The sequence below is a fragment of the Ranitomeya variabilis genome, chromosome 4 (assembly GCF_051348905.1).
Source record: "Ranitomeya variabilis isolate aRanVar5 chromosome 4, aRanVar5.hap1, whole genome shotgun sequence".
Classification (NCBI taxonomy): Eukaryota; Metazoa; Chordata; class Amphibia; order Anura; family Dendrobatidae; genus Ranitomeya; species Ranitomeya variabilis.
In genome coordinates, this window is record NC_135235.1 from 260,126,838 (window position 1) to 260,146,994 (window position 20,157).

The following is a 20,157-nucleotide window of genomic DNA, read 5'->3' on the forward strand; positions in this document are numbered from 1 at the left end:
GAGAGGGAGCAGCAACTGAAGAAAAAGAGAAGAGGGGAAGAATGCGGCGGTGGGGGTCCTGCAGTTTCCCTGCATCATCTTGTGCTGTGGGAGGGGAGAGGGAGCAGTAACTGAAGAAAAAGAGAAGAGAGGAAGAAGGCGGCGGTGGGGGTCCTGCAGTTTCTTTGCATCATCTTGTGATGTGGGAGGGGAGAGGGAGCAGTAACTGAAGACACAGAGGCGAATAGAAGAAGATGCTAGGAGACAGATCATGCTGAATGCTGCCATCCTGTGTGTGACGCTGGTGCTGTGAGAGGGAACGACCTCGGGACGCCATCTGGCAGCACTCGGTTGATGTTGGAATGGGGAAACACATTCTCAGCCTGTGATGTTGTAGTATGGTAGACAGGGGGCATACTTTATATCCCAAGGGTCCACACACACACACCATCATCCTGCCCGGCCTGTATAAAGGCCGCTTATTACATGACACTTCACCACACTACACATTGCTTATACATCTTTTATTTCCACGCCTCAAATATAAAAAAATGACATTAAAAAGGACGTGGTCACATTTCCGCGCTCTGTCCCTTTAGCAGCGCGGTGTCAGCGGCGCCATGTGTCATCATAATCTGTGTGAAATGTCTTGTTCTGAGCAGCGCATCCAGCCCGGGGAACGTTACCGATCATAGATGCTCATAATGTCACAGAGCAATTACCCCTCTGATCTTCCCGGCGTTATCTGCTGCCAGATACATCACTTTCGAAGCTTTGTCTTCCTCCTGCCTGTTTAACCGTCGGCTGACACCGCGGCGCGGACCTGCCTCACACACTGTCACTGCTGTGCGGAAGTAAGGAGTCCAAACACCGAAGACACAATCATCCTTTTACATCAATTTCACTCGTATACAATAGAAGTATGTGAAATAGAAATAATACAGCCAAGTAATATCAAGTAAATAGTACTCACATACACTCTGCATATTAAATGCCATACAGTGAAGAAATAATACCGCTATACAGGCAGCTTTCGGTGTACGTAAGCCCCCTGTCCACCCGACTACTGGCTTGATACATGTCAAGAACATCTGATACCAGTGGGGGTCCTTACGCTTAGTGGGTTCTGGGTTATGCACAGTCAGCTTTTTGTGTGGTGTCATACAGTGCACATATACCCAGCAAAGCAATATATAACTCGTAAGTATCACGTAGAGGAGGCAAACTCTGTCTTTATAATGACCCACCCTAATAGACCACCAGACAAGAGTGCAGAGTGCGCTGCCCATGGCGGGAAGAGTATTATTTGGTTCTTCAACTTTTCCAAACAAAGGGAGAACACACAACTTATAGAGATACACGTCTACTCAGAGATTCTCAGTAATATTACACACTCACCGATCCCAACAATGACGAAAGCCGCCACGCCATTGAGGATTCCAAGATATTGTATTCCGAAGGCCACGTGATACAGGAACAGGGCCACAAGGCAACTCAGACCGATGCTGGCAATGCCAAAGAAGGTGAGGAACACTGCAGGAATAAGAAAGAGTGAAGGTGCGAGAGTCAGCAGCACTAATGAGCAATTCTAGCAATCTTCAGTTTGTGACACCGCCCATTAATCAGCTCACTATAGTGATTGTGGCGTTTAGTGATATGCAGACGCCTGACCAAACAAGTCAGAAGGTAATGGGAATAAAGGCAACAACAGAAATAAGGACACAAGAGGGAAGAGCAACAGGACGAGAAGGAACAGCAGCGAGAAGAGAAGGAACAGCAGAGAGAAGAGAAAGCGCATCAGAGAGAAGAGAAAGCGCATCAGAGAGAAGAGAAAGCGCATCAGAGAGAAGAGAAGGAGCAGCAGAGAGAACAGAAGGAGCAGCAGAGAGAAGAGAAGGAGCAGCAGAGAGAAGAAGGAACAGCAGAGAGGAGAAGGATCAGCACAGAGAAGAGAAGGAGCAGCAGAGAGAAGAGAGGGAACAGCAGAGAGAAGAGAGGGAACAGCAGAGAGAAGAGGGAACAGCAGAGAGAAGAAGGAACAGCAGAGAGAAGAGAAGAAACAGCAGAGAGAAGGAGCAGCAAAGAGAAGAGAAGGAGCAGCAGAGAGAAGAGAAGGAGCAGCAGAGAGAAGAGAAGGAGCAGCAGAGAGAAGAAGGAACAGCAGAGAGAAGAAGGAACAGCAGAGAGAAGAAGGAACAGCAGAGAGAAGAGCAGGATCAGCACAGAGAAGGAAAAAATGGAAAAACAAAATAGCAGGAGGGAAAGGGAAAGCAGGAGAACAAAAAATTAATAATAGAAGGAAGAACAAATGTCAAGAGCGCGTGAAAGAGGTGGAGAAGTAGAAAGTGTTTAACGAGACACTGACCGGAGAAGGAGGTGAGGACATACACCAGGACGGCGATGCAGCTGCTGCTGATGAAGGCCAGTAACATGTCATTATTGAACGTGGTCCTCACTTCATAGTCGAACAGGTCGGTCCCCCCGTACAGCACCTGCACTTTACTGACACCAGGAAGAATCACAAGAAAGGACAAAAATAAGACAGTGCAATATTACTATGTTCTCACTGAGCCAACCTGTAGCGATCAAGTGATAAATGTGTGAGGACGCGCCATCTACAAACAATCGGAGCCCTACAGACATTTACTGCAGAAAAAAACGCCACTCACGGCTTAAAACAATGTATTTGCCTAAAATGTCCCAGAAATGATTAATAATGAATCCTTAAGAAAATGTTCCCAAAATATCTTGTACGTGTAAGACAAAATCAGAGGAGCACGGTGTCGGCGGCGGAGTCTGGTGTATCGCTCCGCTCCGCCTGATAATGTCACTTCTCCGATAACAATCAGAAGAGTGAGGGATTATGGGTATTTATCTACGTGGCCCAAGGTGACTGATCAGGAATCGGATTCATACTCCACATCATAAAGACAGAAGGAAAAACAAAATGACTGGAGATACGAGTATAGGGAGGATTCGTAAAGCAGAGTTATAAATTGGGAAGCTCTTTTATACTTGCAGTACCCACATCCGACCAGCGGAGGCAGCAGAGAAGATCCAGATTCAATTTCCTTTATTACGTCTTTGATGTTTAGAAATGTTTTACTGCCGCATTTTACTGCCACTTGTTAATGGGCCGTTAGTATCCACTTAATGGCTTAGGTTTCACTAATTTATCTTATGAGCCTACTTGTGAAAACGGATTTTCTTCTCCAATAATGGTCTACAAAGAGAATGCATATATAAAGTCCGCCGTATAACGCCATATATTGGAGACGGCGTTCGATTTCAGGCTGCTAATTATTTTACTTAATCATTTATATGGTAAAGATGGCATAGTATATTTATGGTTTATGAGGATTCACTTTTAATCGTTGCTGCATTGTCTGACGTTACATTTCATATTCGCTCTGTAGGATCAGGACCAGATTAAAGGGGTTGTCCTGTTCAAATGGGCTTAAAATAATAAGTTACGCACGCAACATAGTACTAGGCTTCCATTATCACATGTGCCACTCTGACCCACATCTTCAGGTTTCCACTTTGATTCCGGATTCGGCAGCATTATTCCTCGACGGCGTTTCATACATCTTCACTTCAAAGGGGGCTGGCTGATCGATTTCCACAGCCAGCCTCATTCTCTGCCTACACATTGGTCAGTATTGACAAGGGGGCTGGCTTAGCACTTTCAATGATCAGTCGACCTACCCCCCCTAGGGTACTGGTCAATTCTATGTCAAGCGTAAGCCAGATGTGGAACCAAGATGGTGGTGAAGCAGGGCACGAACCCCCTGAGTCCTCCTATAAAACGGCTTCATGTAGGGTTTGATAGAATAAAGTTTAGAAACATCCTAATCTTATACCCAAGATCAACCTCAATCCAACAACTAACAAGTGTAAACTTTTGCACAGGGTGTACAAAGAAAAGTATGGACCAAACAGTAAAAATCAAGTGAGGTCTCCTCTAAGAGTGAAGGCTCATCGAGACCTTGAAAAGTACCCACCTCCCTCGGGGAAGAAAGGATATAATCTTTTCACTGGCTTCCCCCATCCGAAGTCCTAGAGTAGAGAAGTTCTGCAGTTTCAAGCTGTCCATGGGTAAGGGGCAATAGGGCAAAACAAAGTTGGGTCTCCCATTCCATGGGGCCGTAGCTGCCAGAAATGGGGTTGTTGTCCGTTTTATCTTTTTGGTCAACCAAGTAGATAAGGTAGAGGGGACACTGTGGTTCAAACCATCATACCCTGAGTCAGGAGGACCCCAAACTCTCCCCCAATTCGCTTGCCATCCACTCCAGTCATATTGTGGTGATATATTCAGAAGAGGGACCCTGTGCCAGTTCCCAAGTCCATAACCAAGAGAGATAAATCTATCCCACGCTGATCCCCCCATACTTATGTATATATACACTGTATCTATACCCCAAGACTAACCGCTACAAGACTCTTATTATAAAAAAGGCAACCGGAGATGCTGCTTCCTTCCGCAACACAATTTTCCTGGCTTGTCAGGGAGTTTTTCTTCTTTGTTCTGTAAAAAATTGCTGATGTCTACAGAATGGGAGCTAGAGATAGAAATTTTCAGGAGAATGTGGGAAGTTACATTGAGACAGTCCTATTTAAGTGAATAATACAGCATCAATCCAGAGAAAAGCAGGCGAGGTCTACACTACATCGTCAGCAAGACGAGAGACGGCGGAATAAAGAAGTGACATCGGTGCCGAGTTCAGGATGACTGCCAGGATTGTACTTAGAGAAGAGTCTGAATTATTTCACAGTAACACATCCCATTATTCTATCACCGTGGGTTTATAAGCGAGAATCCCTGCCGATACCAAAACTTAAGCGATCTCACAGGATAATATATATGGCCTTAGGTTTAAAAAAAAATGCCCTGACCTCTGTAGAGTGCTTGGACCTAGAGGAGAAGCCAAAACATAGAGCGCCTGGACTTTTACGGGAGGTCTATTAAATCACTGAACTGCTATGAAAGGTCTATTAAGTTGTTGATCATCTTCGAGAGGTCCATTAAGTAAATGCATTTTGACAAGAGGTCTATTGAGTTAATGGACTTCTATGACAGATCTCCTTCAACTAGGGGTCTATTTAGTTCCTAGACTTCTATTAGAGGTTTATTGAGTCAATGGACTTCAACTACAGGTCTATATTAATTCAATGTACTTCTACGAGAGATCTATTCAGTCAATGGACTTCTACGAGAGGTTTATTAAGACACTGAACATCTACTGGAGGTCTATTGTGTCACTAAACTTCTACGAGAGGTCTATTAAGTCAGTGGGCTTAGACAAGAGGTCTGTTAAGTGTCTGAACACCTATGAGAGGTATCTAGAGTGCCTGGACCAATATTAAGATCTATACAGTGTGTTGTGTTCTATGATAGGTCTGTAGAGTCTCCGAGAATCTACGGGCAGCCTAGAGAGTGTCTGAACCCCTATGAAAGGTCAATAAAGTACGTGGACTGGTCCAAGAGGTTTGTAAAGTGTGGGTTGCTATGGAGAGGTCTATAGTTTGCCTAAATATTGAAGCTAAGTTTCTAAACTACCTACAATGGAATGAGAAGCCTATGTAGTTACCAAAATACTGAAAGAAATTTATACAGTATGTGGACTTCAATAATAACACAATAGTGTGCTTCAACATCTATGAGAGGTCATAAGATTGTCTCAACCACTATAACATGTCTATAGAGTACTTGGACTTCTACAAGAAGCTTACAGAGTGTCAGGACTACGACGAATGGTCAATAGAGTATCTGGACTATTATGACTAATCTAAGGCGACAATTAACCATTAACATAGATCTGTAGACTTGATGGAACCCTAAAATTCTATTTAGAGTTCTTGAGCCACAATCAAAGGTCTATTGAGTCCAAGGACTGCTATGAGTGAACTTTTAGGCCATGTGCACACGCTGCGGATTCCATTGCGGAATTTTCAGCAGCGTTTTTGATAAATCCGCAGTGCAAAACCGCTGCAGGTTTTACTGCGGATTTATCGCGGTTTTTATTGCGGTTTCCGCTGTGGTTTTTCACCTGCAGTTTCCTATTGGAGGTGAAAAACCACTGCGGATTCCGCACAAAGAATTGACATGCTGCGGAAAATAAACCGCAGCGTTTCCGCGCGTTTTTTTCCACAGCATGTACACTGCGGATTTCATTTCCCATAGCATTACATGGTACTGTAAATGCATGGGAAACCGCTGGGCTGCGGAAACGCTGCGGATCCACAGCAAAATCTGCAGCGTGTGCACATACCCTAAAGTGCCAGGAATACCAGGAGGTCTTAAAAAAAAAAAAAAAAAAAAAGTATGCTGAAATATGTAAAAGTGGTCTAAAGAGTGTCAAGACCCCTAAAAGAGGCCCGAAGATTGCCTGGACCTGTTTTTGAAGTCTAGAGCATGTATGAACCACTACAGAGATTCTGGACTCAGAGGTCTAGAGCGTGTGGGGACCCATATGTGAGGTCTATTGACTGATTTAACAACTATTAAAGATCTATAAAGAGTGTGGATTTCTATGAGAGTTCTGTAGCGTTTCTGGACACTAATGGATGGTCTGTAGAGTCCATGGGCTCTTATCAGATGTCTATAACGTAACAGGACTACTATCATCAGTAGACTACACAGTGTCTGGATCCCTACAAGAGATCTGTAAAGAGCCCGGGCCCCCATGAAAAGGGTTGGGGTATTGTGATTAAAAATGTGTTCATTGAATTGACCTAAAATACATGTTTTTGTCATAATGGATTTGAGTACAACGTCTCAATCTTTCCCATCGGTTGTTGTTGTTGCAATTTCTGATTTCACCAAATAGGTGGCTCTGGAGGGATCGGTTTCCATCCAACGAAAACAACTACCCTATAAGTCAATAGCCGACCCTTCAAAGAGCAACAAGACCAAGGATAACAGACACACCAGAGTCATCTCCACCAATATTCACCAAAGAGAATTCCATCTAAATTCACCATGGAGTCATTATGGTGCAGAAGTGAATCACAGAGGTCCTGCCAGCTACAAAACAACAACCAAACCTCAGATCTATGTATAAATAAATGCTACATACAAACAAAACTGAGACCCTGCACCTTCAACATAGAAATTCCGGATATGTGTGTTAAACAAGTGAGTGGTAGTAATTAGGAGTCAATTCTAATCACATAAAACAAAGCAGTAATTGTCTCCGAGAACGTAAACTCTTCACAAATTTCTAAATGAACCCCGGAGATCACTTCACATTAGTGTCTCCTCCGAAGCTCAAACCTACCACATGGAAGTGATTATATCAGGTCACACACATAATCAGCTCTGCGTATCTCCCCAACATGATGTACAAGATGATGCGGAGACAACAGAGATCCAAGATCAACTATTGTAACAGATCAATAATCGGAAAACAGCAACAATATATCCTAGTACATTGGAGCAGTATTATAGTAGATATATTCTTGTACATAGGGGCAGTATTATAGTAGTTATATTCTTGTACACAGGAGCAGTATTATAGTAGTTATATTCTTATACATAGGAGCAGTATTGTAGTTATATTCTTGTACATAGGAGCAGTATTACAGTAGTTCTATTCTTGTATATAGGAGCAGTATTATAGTAGTTATATTCTTGTACATAGGGGCAGTATTATAGTATTTATATTCTTGTACATAGGGGCAGTATTATAGTAGTTATATTCTTGTATATAGGAGCAGTATTATAGTAGTTATATTCTTGTACATAGGGGCAGTATTATAGTATTTATATTCTTGTACATAGGGGCAGTATTATAGTAGTTATATTCTTGTACAAAGTGGCAGTATTATAGTAGTTATATTCTTGTACATAGGGGCAGTATTATAGTAGTTATATTCTTGTACATAGGGGCAGTATTATAGTAGTTATATTCTTGTACACAGGAGCAGTATTATAGCAGTTATATTCTTGTACATAGGGGCAGTATTATACATTATTTTCTTCTACATTGAGGACAGTAGTTACAGTACATTCTGTATATTTTGTATTTTTGGAATTCTACCATTATATAATACTACCTTGTAGATTCCTTTGACAATATGCTTATGTAGGAGATGACAAAGTTTTGAAACTTCCTGTGCTGCTCCTCCCATCGATCTTCCACTGAGTAATAATTCGGTAATGGAGCACCAAACAAGATTTCACTTTTCAAAAGCGAGCTCTTTAGGTTTTCTGTAGTGAGAGCCTCATCTACATACCAGTAGAACTCCGGATGGGTCATTGCCAATTTTAGCGAGCCTTAAAAAAAGAAGAAAAAAAATTAAGTCTACATACAAAATATACACTATATAGACTATAGACTTCACAGCCAACGTGTACTGAAGATGGATCACCATATTTTTGTTGCGCTCTGATGATGGCGCCAATATACCGGAGGCAACAGTAGAGCAACACATATTAATAGAGGAGAGAAGAAAGCAACTTTTTGGATGACTTGTTGGAATTCTTATTATTGAGCAGATCATATAATTTTTTGCAATTTCATTTTTATTACTACTATATATTTTTGGTTGCCACATCTTAATCCAGTATAACATGGCCACCATTATCAGGAATTGAAAGCATCTACCGTAATAAAGAGTCGCTGGAATGGCTGGCAAGGTTTTCCTTAGGGTATGTGTCCACGTTCAGGATTGTATCAGGATTTGGTCAGGATTTTACATCAGTATTTGTAAGCCAAAACCAGGAGTGGGTGATAAATACAGAAGTGGAGCTTATGTTTCTATTCTACTTTTCCTCTAATTTTCCCACTCCTGGTTTTGGCTTACAAATACTGATGTAAAATCCTGACCAAATCCTGATGCAATCCTGAACGTGGACACATACCCTTAGTGGTATGATGTTTTTGAAAAACTGATCTCCAAAATAGAAGGTGTAGAGACTTACCGTGCACATCGGCCAAATCTTGACCCATTCCGTCGTAGTAAATCTTTCCTCCCTTCTCAGTAGGGAAAAAATAAGTTAGAAGTGAACTTGGAGGTGAGCAGTAGGAGTACGATCCAAGCGGTAGATCCTTGAGAACTTCATGAGGTTTCCAACAAAATTCCCGAAAGTGTGGATGATCCATGATCTTCCTTTCAATCTTGTGGATGGTCATCAAGCGTTCCTTTGTAAATATGTTATTTTCCTCATCTCCTCTGGCTAAGAAAATAAGCTCAATCCGCCAATGTGCATGGCTCTGAGTGTTAGGAGTCACGTAAACACCTGAAAACTCCTTAACCGAAGCCCCACGAGGGTGCCGGGACTGGTTCACGGCAGAGGACAAGGTAGTTGGAAAGTCGGTGGCTGTGAAATTAGTTCTCTCTGTACTATTGGGCCAAATCGAGTTCCGTTTAACCCGTATGGGATTATCAGCCTGAGATGTGTTCAGGTGGAGCTGTTGAAGCTGCTCAAAGATTAATCGTTGCAACGTTTCGGAGGTGAAATCGGCAACGTCCCTCCTGTTCCTCCCCCAGGTGCCAAACTGGGATTTCAGAGCAAGAGTGAGTGCATCGAACCTTTGGGAGGACTCGTGGTTGCGTATCTCAAAAGCATTGTAAGAGATGTCAATGTCAAGGGTAGGGTAATGTACAAACATAATGATGGAAAGGACCACAGGGACTAGACATCCTAAAGCCAAGAGAAAGGTGGCACAATAAACATTTGTGAATATCCATCCCACTATGTTCCAAAATTCACAGGTTGGCATGGAATCGTTTAAAGGTTTAGAAGTCCACTGGCAAGTGTTACAAATGGGCGATTTGAAGGACATCTCATCGTCTTCATCATCATCAAACCATGCATCTTGTAACAAGGGGTCATCTGTGTCCATAGTCCCTAAAGAGCAAAGGACATGAGGAAAATCCAATTATATTAAATTCAAGATGAGGAACATGATTAGCAAAGTAATATTTTACAAACATTACAGATAAAATGGATCATGTACAAATGACTAAACTACTGCTTTCCACAAGAAGTCATTGTTAATCACACATGGCCGAGAAACCTCACGGCTTCTTTGCTGAAGGTCATGGCCGAGAAACCTCATGGCTTCTTTACTGAAGGGTCCAAGAATGGCTTTGCAGGAACATCTGAGAAAATTATGGTTCCGATATCATAGATCCCCACCAGCTTGGCCGACCATGAAGAATGGTTCTGTCAAACCTTTTTGAGAAGACAACTCAAATTGAATGTAAAAGTGGTCATCTAAAAGGTTGGTCATCTAAGAGGGTGGGCTACTAAACAGGGCTGTGGAGCTGGAGTTGTGCAGTCGGTGTCCATTTTGGTGAAGTCGGAGATGGAGTTGGAATAAAATGAAACAACTCCGACTCCTAAAATATATAAGTTGGGTTCAGTACTGGAAATATTTTCATAAGAATGAGAAATTTATGAAATGTCCTATAAATGTGTGTTCTGTTCCTGATCTCGGCTTTTTGTTGAGGTGAATCTGTGCTGCACTTTATGTCCATGCTTAGTAGTGACCAGTGCTGTGGAGTCGGAGTCACGGGTCAGGGAAATTGAGGCAGCAGAGTCGATGGTTTGGCTTACCGACTCCACAGCCCTGCCTAAGAGGATGGTCTTCAAACAAAATGGGGAAACCTAATTTCTATCCAACGGTTGTGGTATTTAATACTAATAAAATAATGGAGACATAGTATGGGTTCACCTTGGACAGACACTTTGTTAGGTTGCACAAAAATAAGGCAATCATAAGGTGTCAGACTGATATGACCACCAGCAATCAGCTGTTATCTCCAGGGGAACCTTAAAAGGAAGTCTTCAATTATCCCACAGTGCCCCCAGAGGGGAAATTAAATACTACACAGAGTTTTTATTAAAACTATTGCCCAGTCTGTGCAATGCAATAGACACGCTGAGTCCTCCAGAAGCTCTGTGTGATAGAGTTTCACACTGGCAAATAAATTGGGGCTCAGAAAAAATATTGGAGCCTTGGAGCTCCAGCTTTGGACATTTCCATCTAGAGTGTCCTATGTAGCATTGCACTAGTCCTTGCTGTTACTGCCACCGGTGTGCAAAATTGTGAAAGCAGAGCTTACAATGAATAGGTGGGACCTCCAGCTTTTTTTTTTTTTCGCTCTGGGGCCCTCATACCTCATTCCAGCACTTCAAAGGTTAATTAGAAATGGAAACATTCTCCCTCCTGTATACAGTTATTGCTTTTTTTTAATACAATTTGCCAGGGACTAAATGTCAGCCCGATTCCTGCTTTTTGCAGCTGCATTTCCATTACAGATCCCTGCTCGCTACAATAAAATCTAATCAGTTGACGCACAAGAACCTTTCCTGTGTCCTGATTCATATATGCATTGTGCAGAAAACAGGACCTGATTTATGGCTACAATATCTTATATTTACAGATACAAGGACGCTTATCTAAATGCTGGAGGAATAAACAAGAAGAGCGTCTCCCTGCACCCAGAGATTCTGCAACTCTGCACAAAAAACAAGGCATTATGTGGCTGGGATATGCTCCATATAAAGTAATATATGGCTGGGATATGCTCCATATAAAGTAATATACGGCCAGGATATGCAACATATAAAGTAATAAAAGTAATATATGGCTGGGATATGCTACATACAGTATAAAGTAATATATGGTCAGGATATGCTACATATAAAGTAATATATGGCCAGGAACTGCTACATATAAAGTAATATACGGCCAGGATATGCTACATATAAAGTAATATACGGCAGGGATATGCTCCATATAAAGTAATATACGGCCAGGATATGCAACATATAAAGTAATAAAAGTAATATATGGCTGGGATATGCTACATACAGTATAAAGTAATATATGGCCAGGATATGCTACATATAAAGTAATATACAGCAGGGATATGCTCCATATAAAGTAATAAACGGCCGGGATATGCTACATACAGTATAAAGTAATATATGGCCAGGATATGCTACATATAAAGTAATATATGGCCGGGATATGCAACATATAATATAATATACAGCCGGGATATGCTACATAAAAAGTAATATATGGCCAGGATATGCTACATATAAAGTAATATACGGCCGGGATATGCTACATATAAAAGTAATATATGGCCAGGATATGCTACATATAAAGTAATATACAGCAGAGATATGCTCCATATAAAGTAATAAACGGCCGGGATATGCTACATACAGTATAAAGTAATATATGGCCAGGATATGCTACATATAAAGTAATATATGGCCAGGATCTGCTACATATAATGTAATATACAGCCGGGATATGCTACATAAAAAGTAATATATGGCCAGGATATGCTACATATAAAAGTAATATATGGATGGAACATGCTACATATAAAGTAATATATCGATATCATATACCCTACACAAGGCATTATATCACTAGGTATTTTATATGAGGAACCTGCTTGTAAACGGCTGTTTCGCAGGCTAAGTTCACAATAGGTGGTTTTGCTGCTTTTTTACGCTAATTTTCAGCTGTGTTTTACAGGACCAACAGAGCCTATGAGATTTCAGAAATGTCATGCACACACTTTCATTAGTATTTTGTGCTTTGCATGGTTTTTTGGACATAGGGCATGTCACTTCTTTCAGCGTTTTTTCACCCACTGCAAGAAAAATGGATAATGAAAAACAGCAAGGATAGCAGTATATGAAACCCATTTATCTTTGTGATTTTTCCAGGTTTACCATCTTGTCTTGGTCAACTGTGATGGTAGTTTGGATTAGTACAGTTTAATTAAATTAGTGCGGCATACAAAGTAAAAATTGGCCGACCAGGGTATGAAATTGAACAATGCCTGTGGCTGACCAAGGTATGAGCTTGGACAATGCGTAAGCAACTCAATGGCAGACCAAAGTGTGAAAATTAAAGTGTCCTACAAACTCAATGCACTGCCAGTGTCTTATTATTCCAGACCAATTCACCTCCCTCAGCTGTTACATTTGTATGTGTATTTTTACATGAACATATGTGTTGTTTTGGTGACCTGTGTTGATGCTTCTGTGGTGGAAGCAGGGGCGTAACTACCGCGGTCGCAGCGGTCACCATTGCGACCGGGCCCCGCAGGTCAGGGGCCCAGGGCCGGCCCCTGACCTGCGGGGCCGGACTGGCCATCGGGCACTTCTGGCAAATGCCAGAAGAGCCGGTGCCAGTAGTGGGCCGCCCGCTGCACTGTTCCCCCCCGCCCCCCGCCAGTGCCGCCGCATTTAACTATACCGGCGTCTATGACACCGGTACAGTTCAATGCAATGATGGAGGAGAGAGCGTCACCTGACGCTCCCTCTCCCATCATTCCCCGCTCTGCCTCTGACAGTACACTGCGGGTGCGCGATGACGTCATATCATCGCGCACCTGCTGTGTTCTGGGCAGACTGCAGCCGCCGGGAGCAGCGCGGGCAAAAGGAAAGGTGAGGAGAGGGGGGGGCGATGAGATGTGGGCTGTGCTGTATATATCCCTGTGCGGGCTGTGCTGTATATATCCCTGTGCGGGCTGTGCTGTATATACCCCTGTGCAGGCTGTGCTGTATATACCCCTGTGCGGGCTGTGCTGTATATACCCCTGTGCGGGCTGTGCTGTATATACCCCTGTGCGGGCTGTGCTGTATATACCCCTGTGCAGGCTGTGCTGTATATACCCCTGTGTGGGCTGTGCTGTATATACCCCTGTGCGGGTTGTGCTGTATATACCCCTGTGCGGGCTGTGCTGTATATATCCCTGTGCGGGCTGTGCTGTATATATCCCTGTGCGGGCTGTGCTCTATATACCCCTGTGCGGGCTGTGCTGTATATATCCCTGTGCGGGCTGTGCTGTATATATCCCTGTGCGGGCTGTGCTGTATATATCCCTGTGCGGGCTGTGCTGTATATATCCCTGTGCGGGCTGTGCTGGATATACCACTGTGCGGGCTGTGCTGGATATACCACTGTGCGGGCTGTGCTGTATATATCCCTGTGCGGGCTGTGCTGTATATATCCCTGTGCGGGCTGTGCTGTATATATCCCTGTGCGGGCTGTGCTGTATATATCCCTGTGCGGGCTGTGCTGTATATATCCCTGTGCGGGCTGTGCTGCATATATCCCTGTGCGGGCTGTGCTCTATATACCACTGTGCGGGCTGTGCTGGATATACCACTGTGCGGGCTGTGCTGGATATACCACTGTGCGGGCTGTGCTGGATATACCACTGTGCGGGCTGTGCTGGATATACCACTGTGCGGGCTGTGCTGGATATACCACTGTGCGGGCTGTGCTCTATATACCACTGTGCGGGCTGTGCTGGCACCCAACACCATGTTGCAGTGCAGGAGATTCCTGCAACAGTCCGAGGCGTATCTAGGGGAAGGTGGGGGGGGTGGGGGGGCCCATTTGGAAGTTCGCACCGGGGCCCATAACTTTGTAGTTACGCCACTGGGTGGAAGCAAAGCTGAACTATGAGGTCCTGAAAACGCAGCAACAAAAGCGTTTTGGTTTTTTTACGCTGCTTTTGGCCGGTTTCACACATCAGTGCCTCCGGTACGTGTAGTGACAGTTTTCTCACGTACCGGAGACACTGACACACATAGACCCATTCAAATGACTGGGTCTATGCAGATATCAGCATGTTTTCACAAACCAAGTGTCCGTGTGCAAAACACAGAGACATGTCCGTTTTTACCCGGACTCACGGCCATGGGAGAAACAGCGTTACTGTAAGCCTCTGTCCCCATGTGCGTGGTGCTGAAGCTGATTCTCATCCATTGTCCCCTGCTCTGCCGGCGAGCAGGGGACAATGAATGAAAGAAAAACCTGACGTGCGGTCCCCCCTATATTTTACAACGAACCCGGCCAAATTCACAGGTGCGGGCTGCTATCCTCAGGCTGGTAAGGGGCCATGGATATGGACCCCCCCAGCCTATAAACAGCAGCCCGCAGCTGCCCAGAAAAGGCACATCTATTAGATGTGCCAATTCTGGAGCTTTGCCCTGTTCTTCCCACTGCCCTGTAGAATTGGCATATGGGGTAATGAGGGGTTAATATCATCTTCCTATTGTGAGGCGCCATTAAGCCGGCTTAGTAATGGAGAGGTGTCAATAAGACACCTATCCATTACTTATCCCACAGTTGTTAAAGGGTTAATAAAACACACACTAAGAAAAAAGTATTTTAATGAAATAAAACAATACCCAGTTTGACCATTTTATTGTTACAGGTAATCCAAGCGAAGCCCTCGATCTCCTTGAAAAAAGTCAAACTAAAAAACCAACAATATAGCCATACCTGTCCGCCGCAGAGTCAAGTCCCATGCAGTAATCCATATCTGGGGGGCATTTACATTTTACAACCGGGAATGCTGCTAATGTGACCGATCCCGGCTGCAAACGACTGTGGAATGAATGAAATGCAGGGAACAGAGCTTTGGTGGCGTCACTGAAGCTGCGCCCTCTGGCGGCATTAACTCAAATGAACTCTTCAGCGTGGGAAAATCAGCTGGCATTTTTCCAGGCTGAAGAGTTTCTTAGTTCATGCTGTCAGGGGGCGCAGCTTCGGTGATGTCACCGAAGCTCCGCTCCCTGCATTTCATTCATTCCACAGTCGTTTACAGCTGGGAGCGGTCACATTAGCAGCATTCCCAGTTGTAAAATGTAAATGCCCCCAAATATGTATTACTGCGTAGGACTTGACTGTACGGTGGACAGGTACAGTTATATGAAAAAGTTTGGGCACCCCTATTAACCCCTTTCTGCCATTGGACGTACTATTCCGTCCATGTGGGGTGGGCCCTAATTCCCAAGGACGGAATAGTACGTCCAGCGCGATCGGCCGCGCTCACGGGGGGAGCGCGGCCGAGTGTCAGCTGCCTATCGCAGCTGACATCCGACACTATGTGCCAGGAGCGGTCACAGACCGCCCCCGGCACATTAACCCCCGGCACACCGCGGTCAAACATGATCGCGGTGTGCCGGTGGTACAGGGAAGCATCGCGCAGGGAGGGGGCTCCCTGCGGGCTTCCCTGAGACCCCCGGAGCAACGCGATGTGATCGCGTTGCTGCGAGGGTCTCTTACCTCTCCTCCCTGCAGCAGGCCCGGATCCAAAATGGCCGCGGCATCCGGATCTTGCAGGGAGGGAGGTGGCTTACCAAGTGCCTGCTCAGAGCAGGCGCTGGTAAGCCTGCAGCACTGTAAGTCAGATCGCCGATCTGACAGAGTGCTGTGCAAACTGTCAGATCAGCGATCTGTGATGTCCCCTCCTGGGACAAAGTACAAAAGTTAAAAAAAAAAATTTCCACATGTGTAAAAAAAAGAAAAAAAAATCCTAAATAAAGAAAAAAAAAAATATTATTCCCATAAATACATTTCTTTATCTAAATAAAAAAAAAAATCAAACAATAAAAGTACACATATTTAGTATCGCCGCGTCCGTAACAACCCCACCTATAAAACTATACCACTAGTTAACCCCTTCAGTGAACACCGTAAAAAAAAAAAAAAAAGGCACAAAACAACGCTTTATTCTCATACCGCCAAACAAAAAGTGGAATAACACACGATCAAAAAGACAGATATAAATAACCATGGTACCGATGAAAACGACATCTTGTCCCGCAAAAAAAGAGCCGCCATTCAGCATCATCAGCAAAAAAATAAAAAAGTTATAGTCCTCAGAATAAAGCGATGCCAAAATTATTATTTTTTCTATAAAATAGTTTTTATCGTATAAAAGCGCCAAAACATAAAAAAATGATATAAATGAGGTATCGCTGTAATCGTACTGACCCGAAAAATAAAACTGCTTTATCAATTTTACCAAACGCGGAACGGTATAAACGCCTCCCCCAAAAGAAATTCATGAATAGCTGGTTTTTGGTCATTCTGCCTCACAAAAATCAGAATAAAAAGCGATCAAAAAATCTCCCGTGCCCGAACATGTTACCAATAAAAATGTCAACTCGTCCAGCAAAAAACAAGACCTCACATGACTCTGTGGACTCAAATATGGAAAAATTATAGCTCTCAAAATGTGGTAACGCAAAAAATATTTTTTGCAATAAAAAGCGTCTTTCAGTGTGTGACGGCTGCCAATCATAAACATACGCTAAAAAACCCGCTATAAAAGAAAATCAAACCCCCCTTCATCATCCGCTTAGTTAAGGAAAAATTAAAAAATTTAAAAAATGTATTTATTTCTATTTTCCCATTAGGGTTAGGGCTAGGGTTAGGGCTAGGGTTAGGGCTAGGGTTAAGGCTACAGTTAGGGTTGGGGCTAAAGTTAGGGTTAGGGTTGGGGCTAAAGTTAGGGTTAGGATTACATTTACGGTTGGGAATAGGGTTGGGATTAGGGTTAGGGGTGTGTCTAGGTTAGAGGTGTGGTTAGGGTTACCGTTGGGATTAGGGTTAGGGGTGTGTTTGGATTAGGGTTTCAGTTTTAATTGGGGGTTTCCACTGTTTAGGCACATCAGGGGCTCTCCAAACGCGACATGGCGTCCGATCTCAATTCCAGCCAATTCTGCGTTGAAAAAGTAAAACAGTGCTCCTTCCCTTCCGAGCTCTCCCGTGCGCTCAAACAGGGGTTTCCCCCAACATATGGGGTATCAGCGTGCTCGGAACACATTGGAGAACAACTTTTGGGGTCCAATTTCTCCTGTTACCCTTGGAAAAAATACAAAACTGGGGGCTAAAAAATAATTTTTGTGGAAAAAAAATATTTTTTATTTGCACGGCTCTGCATTATAAACTGTAGTGAAACACTTGGGGGTTCAAAGCTCTCACAACACATCTAGATGAGTTCCTTAGGTGGTCTACTTTCCAAAATGGTGTAACTTGTGGGGGGTTTCTACTGTTTAGGTACATTAGGGGCTCTGCAAACGCAATGTGACGCCTGCAGACCATTCCATCTAAGTCTGCATTCCAAATGGCGCTCCATCCCTTCCAAGCCCTCCCATGCACCCAAACGGTGGTTCCCCCCCACATATGGGGTATCAGCGTACTCAGGACAAATTGGACAACAACTTTTTGGGTCCAATTTCTCCTGTTACCCTCGGAAAAATACAAAACTGGGGCTAAAAAATATTTTTTGTGGGAAAAAATTTTTGTTTCATTTTTACGGCTCTGCATTATAAACTTCTGTGAAGCACTTGGTGGGTCAAAGTGCTCACCACACCTCTAGATAAGTTCCTTAGGGGGTCTACTTTCCAAAATGGTTTCACTTGTGGGGGGTTTAAATGTTTAGGCACATCAGGGGCTCTCCAAACGCAACATGGCGTCCCATCTCAATTCCAGTCAATTTTGCATTGAAAAGTCAAATGGCATTCCTTCGCTTCCGAGCTCTGTCATGCGCCCAAACAGTGGTTTACCCCCACATATGGGGTATCGGCGTACTCAGGACAAATTGTACAACATCTTTTGGGGTCCATTTTCTCCTGTTACCCTTGGTAAAATAAAACAAATTGGAGCTGAAGTAAATTTTGTGTGAAAAAAAGTTAAATGTTCATTTTTATTTAAACATTCCAAAAATTCCTGTGAAACACCTGAAGGGTTAATAAACTTCTTGAATGTGGTTTTGAGCACCTTGAGGGGTGCAGTTTTTAGAATGGTGTCACACTTGGGTATTTTCTATCATATAGACCCCTCAAAATGACTTCAAATGAGATGTGGTCCCTAAAAAAAATGGTGTTGTAAACATGAGAAATTGCTAGTCAACTTTTAACCCTTATAACTCCCCCCAAAAAAATTTGGTTCCAAAATTGTGCTGATGTGAAGTAGACATGTGGGAAATGTTACTTATTAAGTATTTTGTGTGACATATCACTGTGATTTAATTGCATAAAAATTCAAAGTTGGAAAATTGCGAAATTTTCACCAAATTACCGTTTTTTTCACAAATAAACGCAAGTAATATCAAAGAAATTTTACCACTATCATGAAGTACAATATGTCACGAGAAAACAATGTCAGAATCACCAGGATCCGTTGAAGCGTTCCAGAATTATAACCTCATAAAGGGACAGTGGTCAGAATTGTAAAAATTGGCCTGGTCATGAACGTGCAAACCACCCTTGGTGGTGAAGGGGTTAATCTTAAGCTTAATGTTTTATAAAAATTGGTTTTTTTGCAACAGCTATTTCAGTTTCATATATCTAATAACTGTTGGACACAGTAATGTTTCTGCCTTGAAATGAGGTTTATTGTACTAACAGAAAATGTGCAATCTGCATTCAAACAAAATTTGACAGGTGCATAAGTATGGGCACCTCACCAGACAAGTGACATTAACATTTAGTAGATTCTCCTTTTGCAAAAATAACAGCCTCTAGTCGCTTCCTATAGCTTTTAGTGAGTTCCTGGATCCTGGATGAAGGTATTTTTGACCATTCCTCTTTACAAAACAATTTCAGTTCAGTTAAGTTTGATGGTCGCTGAGCATGGAGAGCCCTCTTCAAATGATCCCACAGATGTTCAATGATATTCAGGTCTGGGGACTGGGATGGCCATTCCAGAACAGTGTAATTGTTCCTCTGTATGAATGCCTGAGTAGATTTGGAGCGGTGTTTTGGATCATTGTCTTGCTGAAAAATCCATCCCCTGCGTAACTTCAACTTTGTCACTGATTCATGAACATTATTGTCAAGAACCTGCTGATACTGAGAGGAATCCATGCGTCCCTCAACTTTAACAAGATTCCCGGTGCCGGCATTGGCCACACAGCCCCAAAGCATGATGGAACCTCCACCAAATTTTACTGTGGGTAGCAAGTGTTTTTCTTGGAATGCTGTGTTTTTTTGCCGCCATGCATAACGCCTTTTTGTATGACCAAACAACTCAATCTTGGTTTCATCAGTCTACAGGACCTTCTTCCAAAAAGAAATTGGCTTATCCAAATGTGCTTTTGCATACCTCAGCCGACTCTGTTTGTGGCGTGCTTGCAGAAACGGCTTCTTTTGCATCACTCTTCCATACAGCTTCTCCTTGTGCAAAGTGCGTTGTATAGTTGACCGATGCACAGTGACACCATCTGCAGCAAGTTGATGCTGCAGCTCTCTGGAGGTGGTCTGAGGATTGTCCTTGACTGATCTCACCATTCTTCTTCTCTGCCTTTCTGATGTTTTTCTTGGCCTGCCCCTTCTGGCCTTAACAAGAACTGTGCCTGTGTTCTTCCATTTCCTTACTATGTTCCTCA

General features: G+C 43.3%; 1 protein-coding gene across 1 annotated transcript in view; it reads right to left on the bottom strand.

Moving 5' to 3' along the window:
• Positions 1–20,157, bottom strand: part of DISP3 (dispatched RND transporter family member 3) — a 136,412-nt gene that overhangs the window by 47,944 nt on the left and 68,311 nt on the right. The window contains exons 2-5 of the mRNA XM_077249686.1: positions 8,906–9,835; positions 8,038–8,257; positions 2,345–2,481; positions 1,378–1,512 (exon numbers count right to left, since the gene is read on the bottom strand). Of these exons, the coding sequence (XP_077105801.1) occupies positions 1,378–1,512; positions 2,345–2,481; positions 8,038–8,257; positions 8,906–9,830 (1,417 nt within the window). The 5' untranslated portion in view covers positions 9,831–9,835. The remainder of the gene's footprint in view (positions 1–1,377; positions 1,513–2,344; positions 2,482–8,037; positions 8,258–8,905; positions 9,836–20,157) is intronic.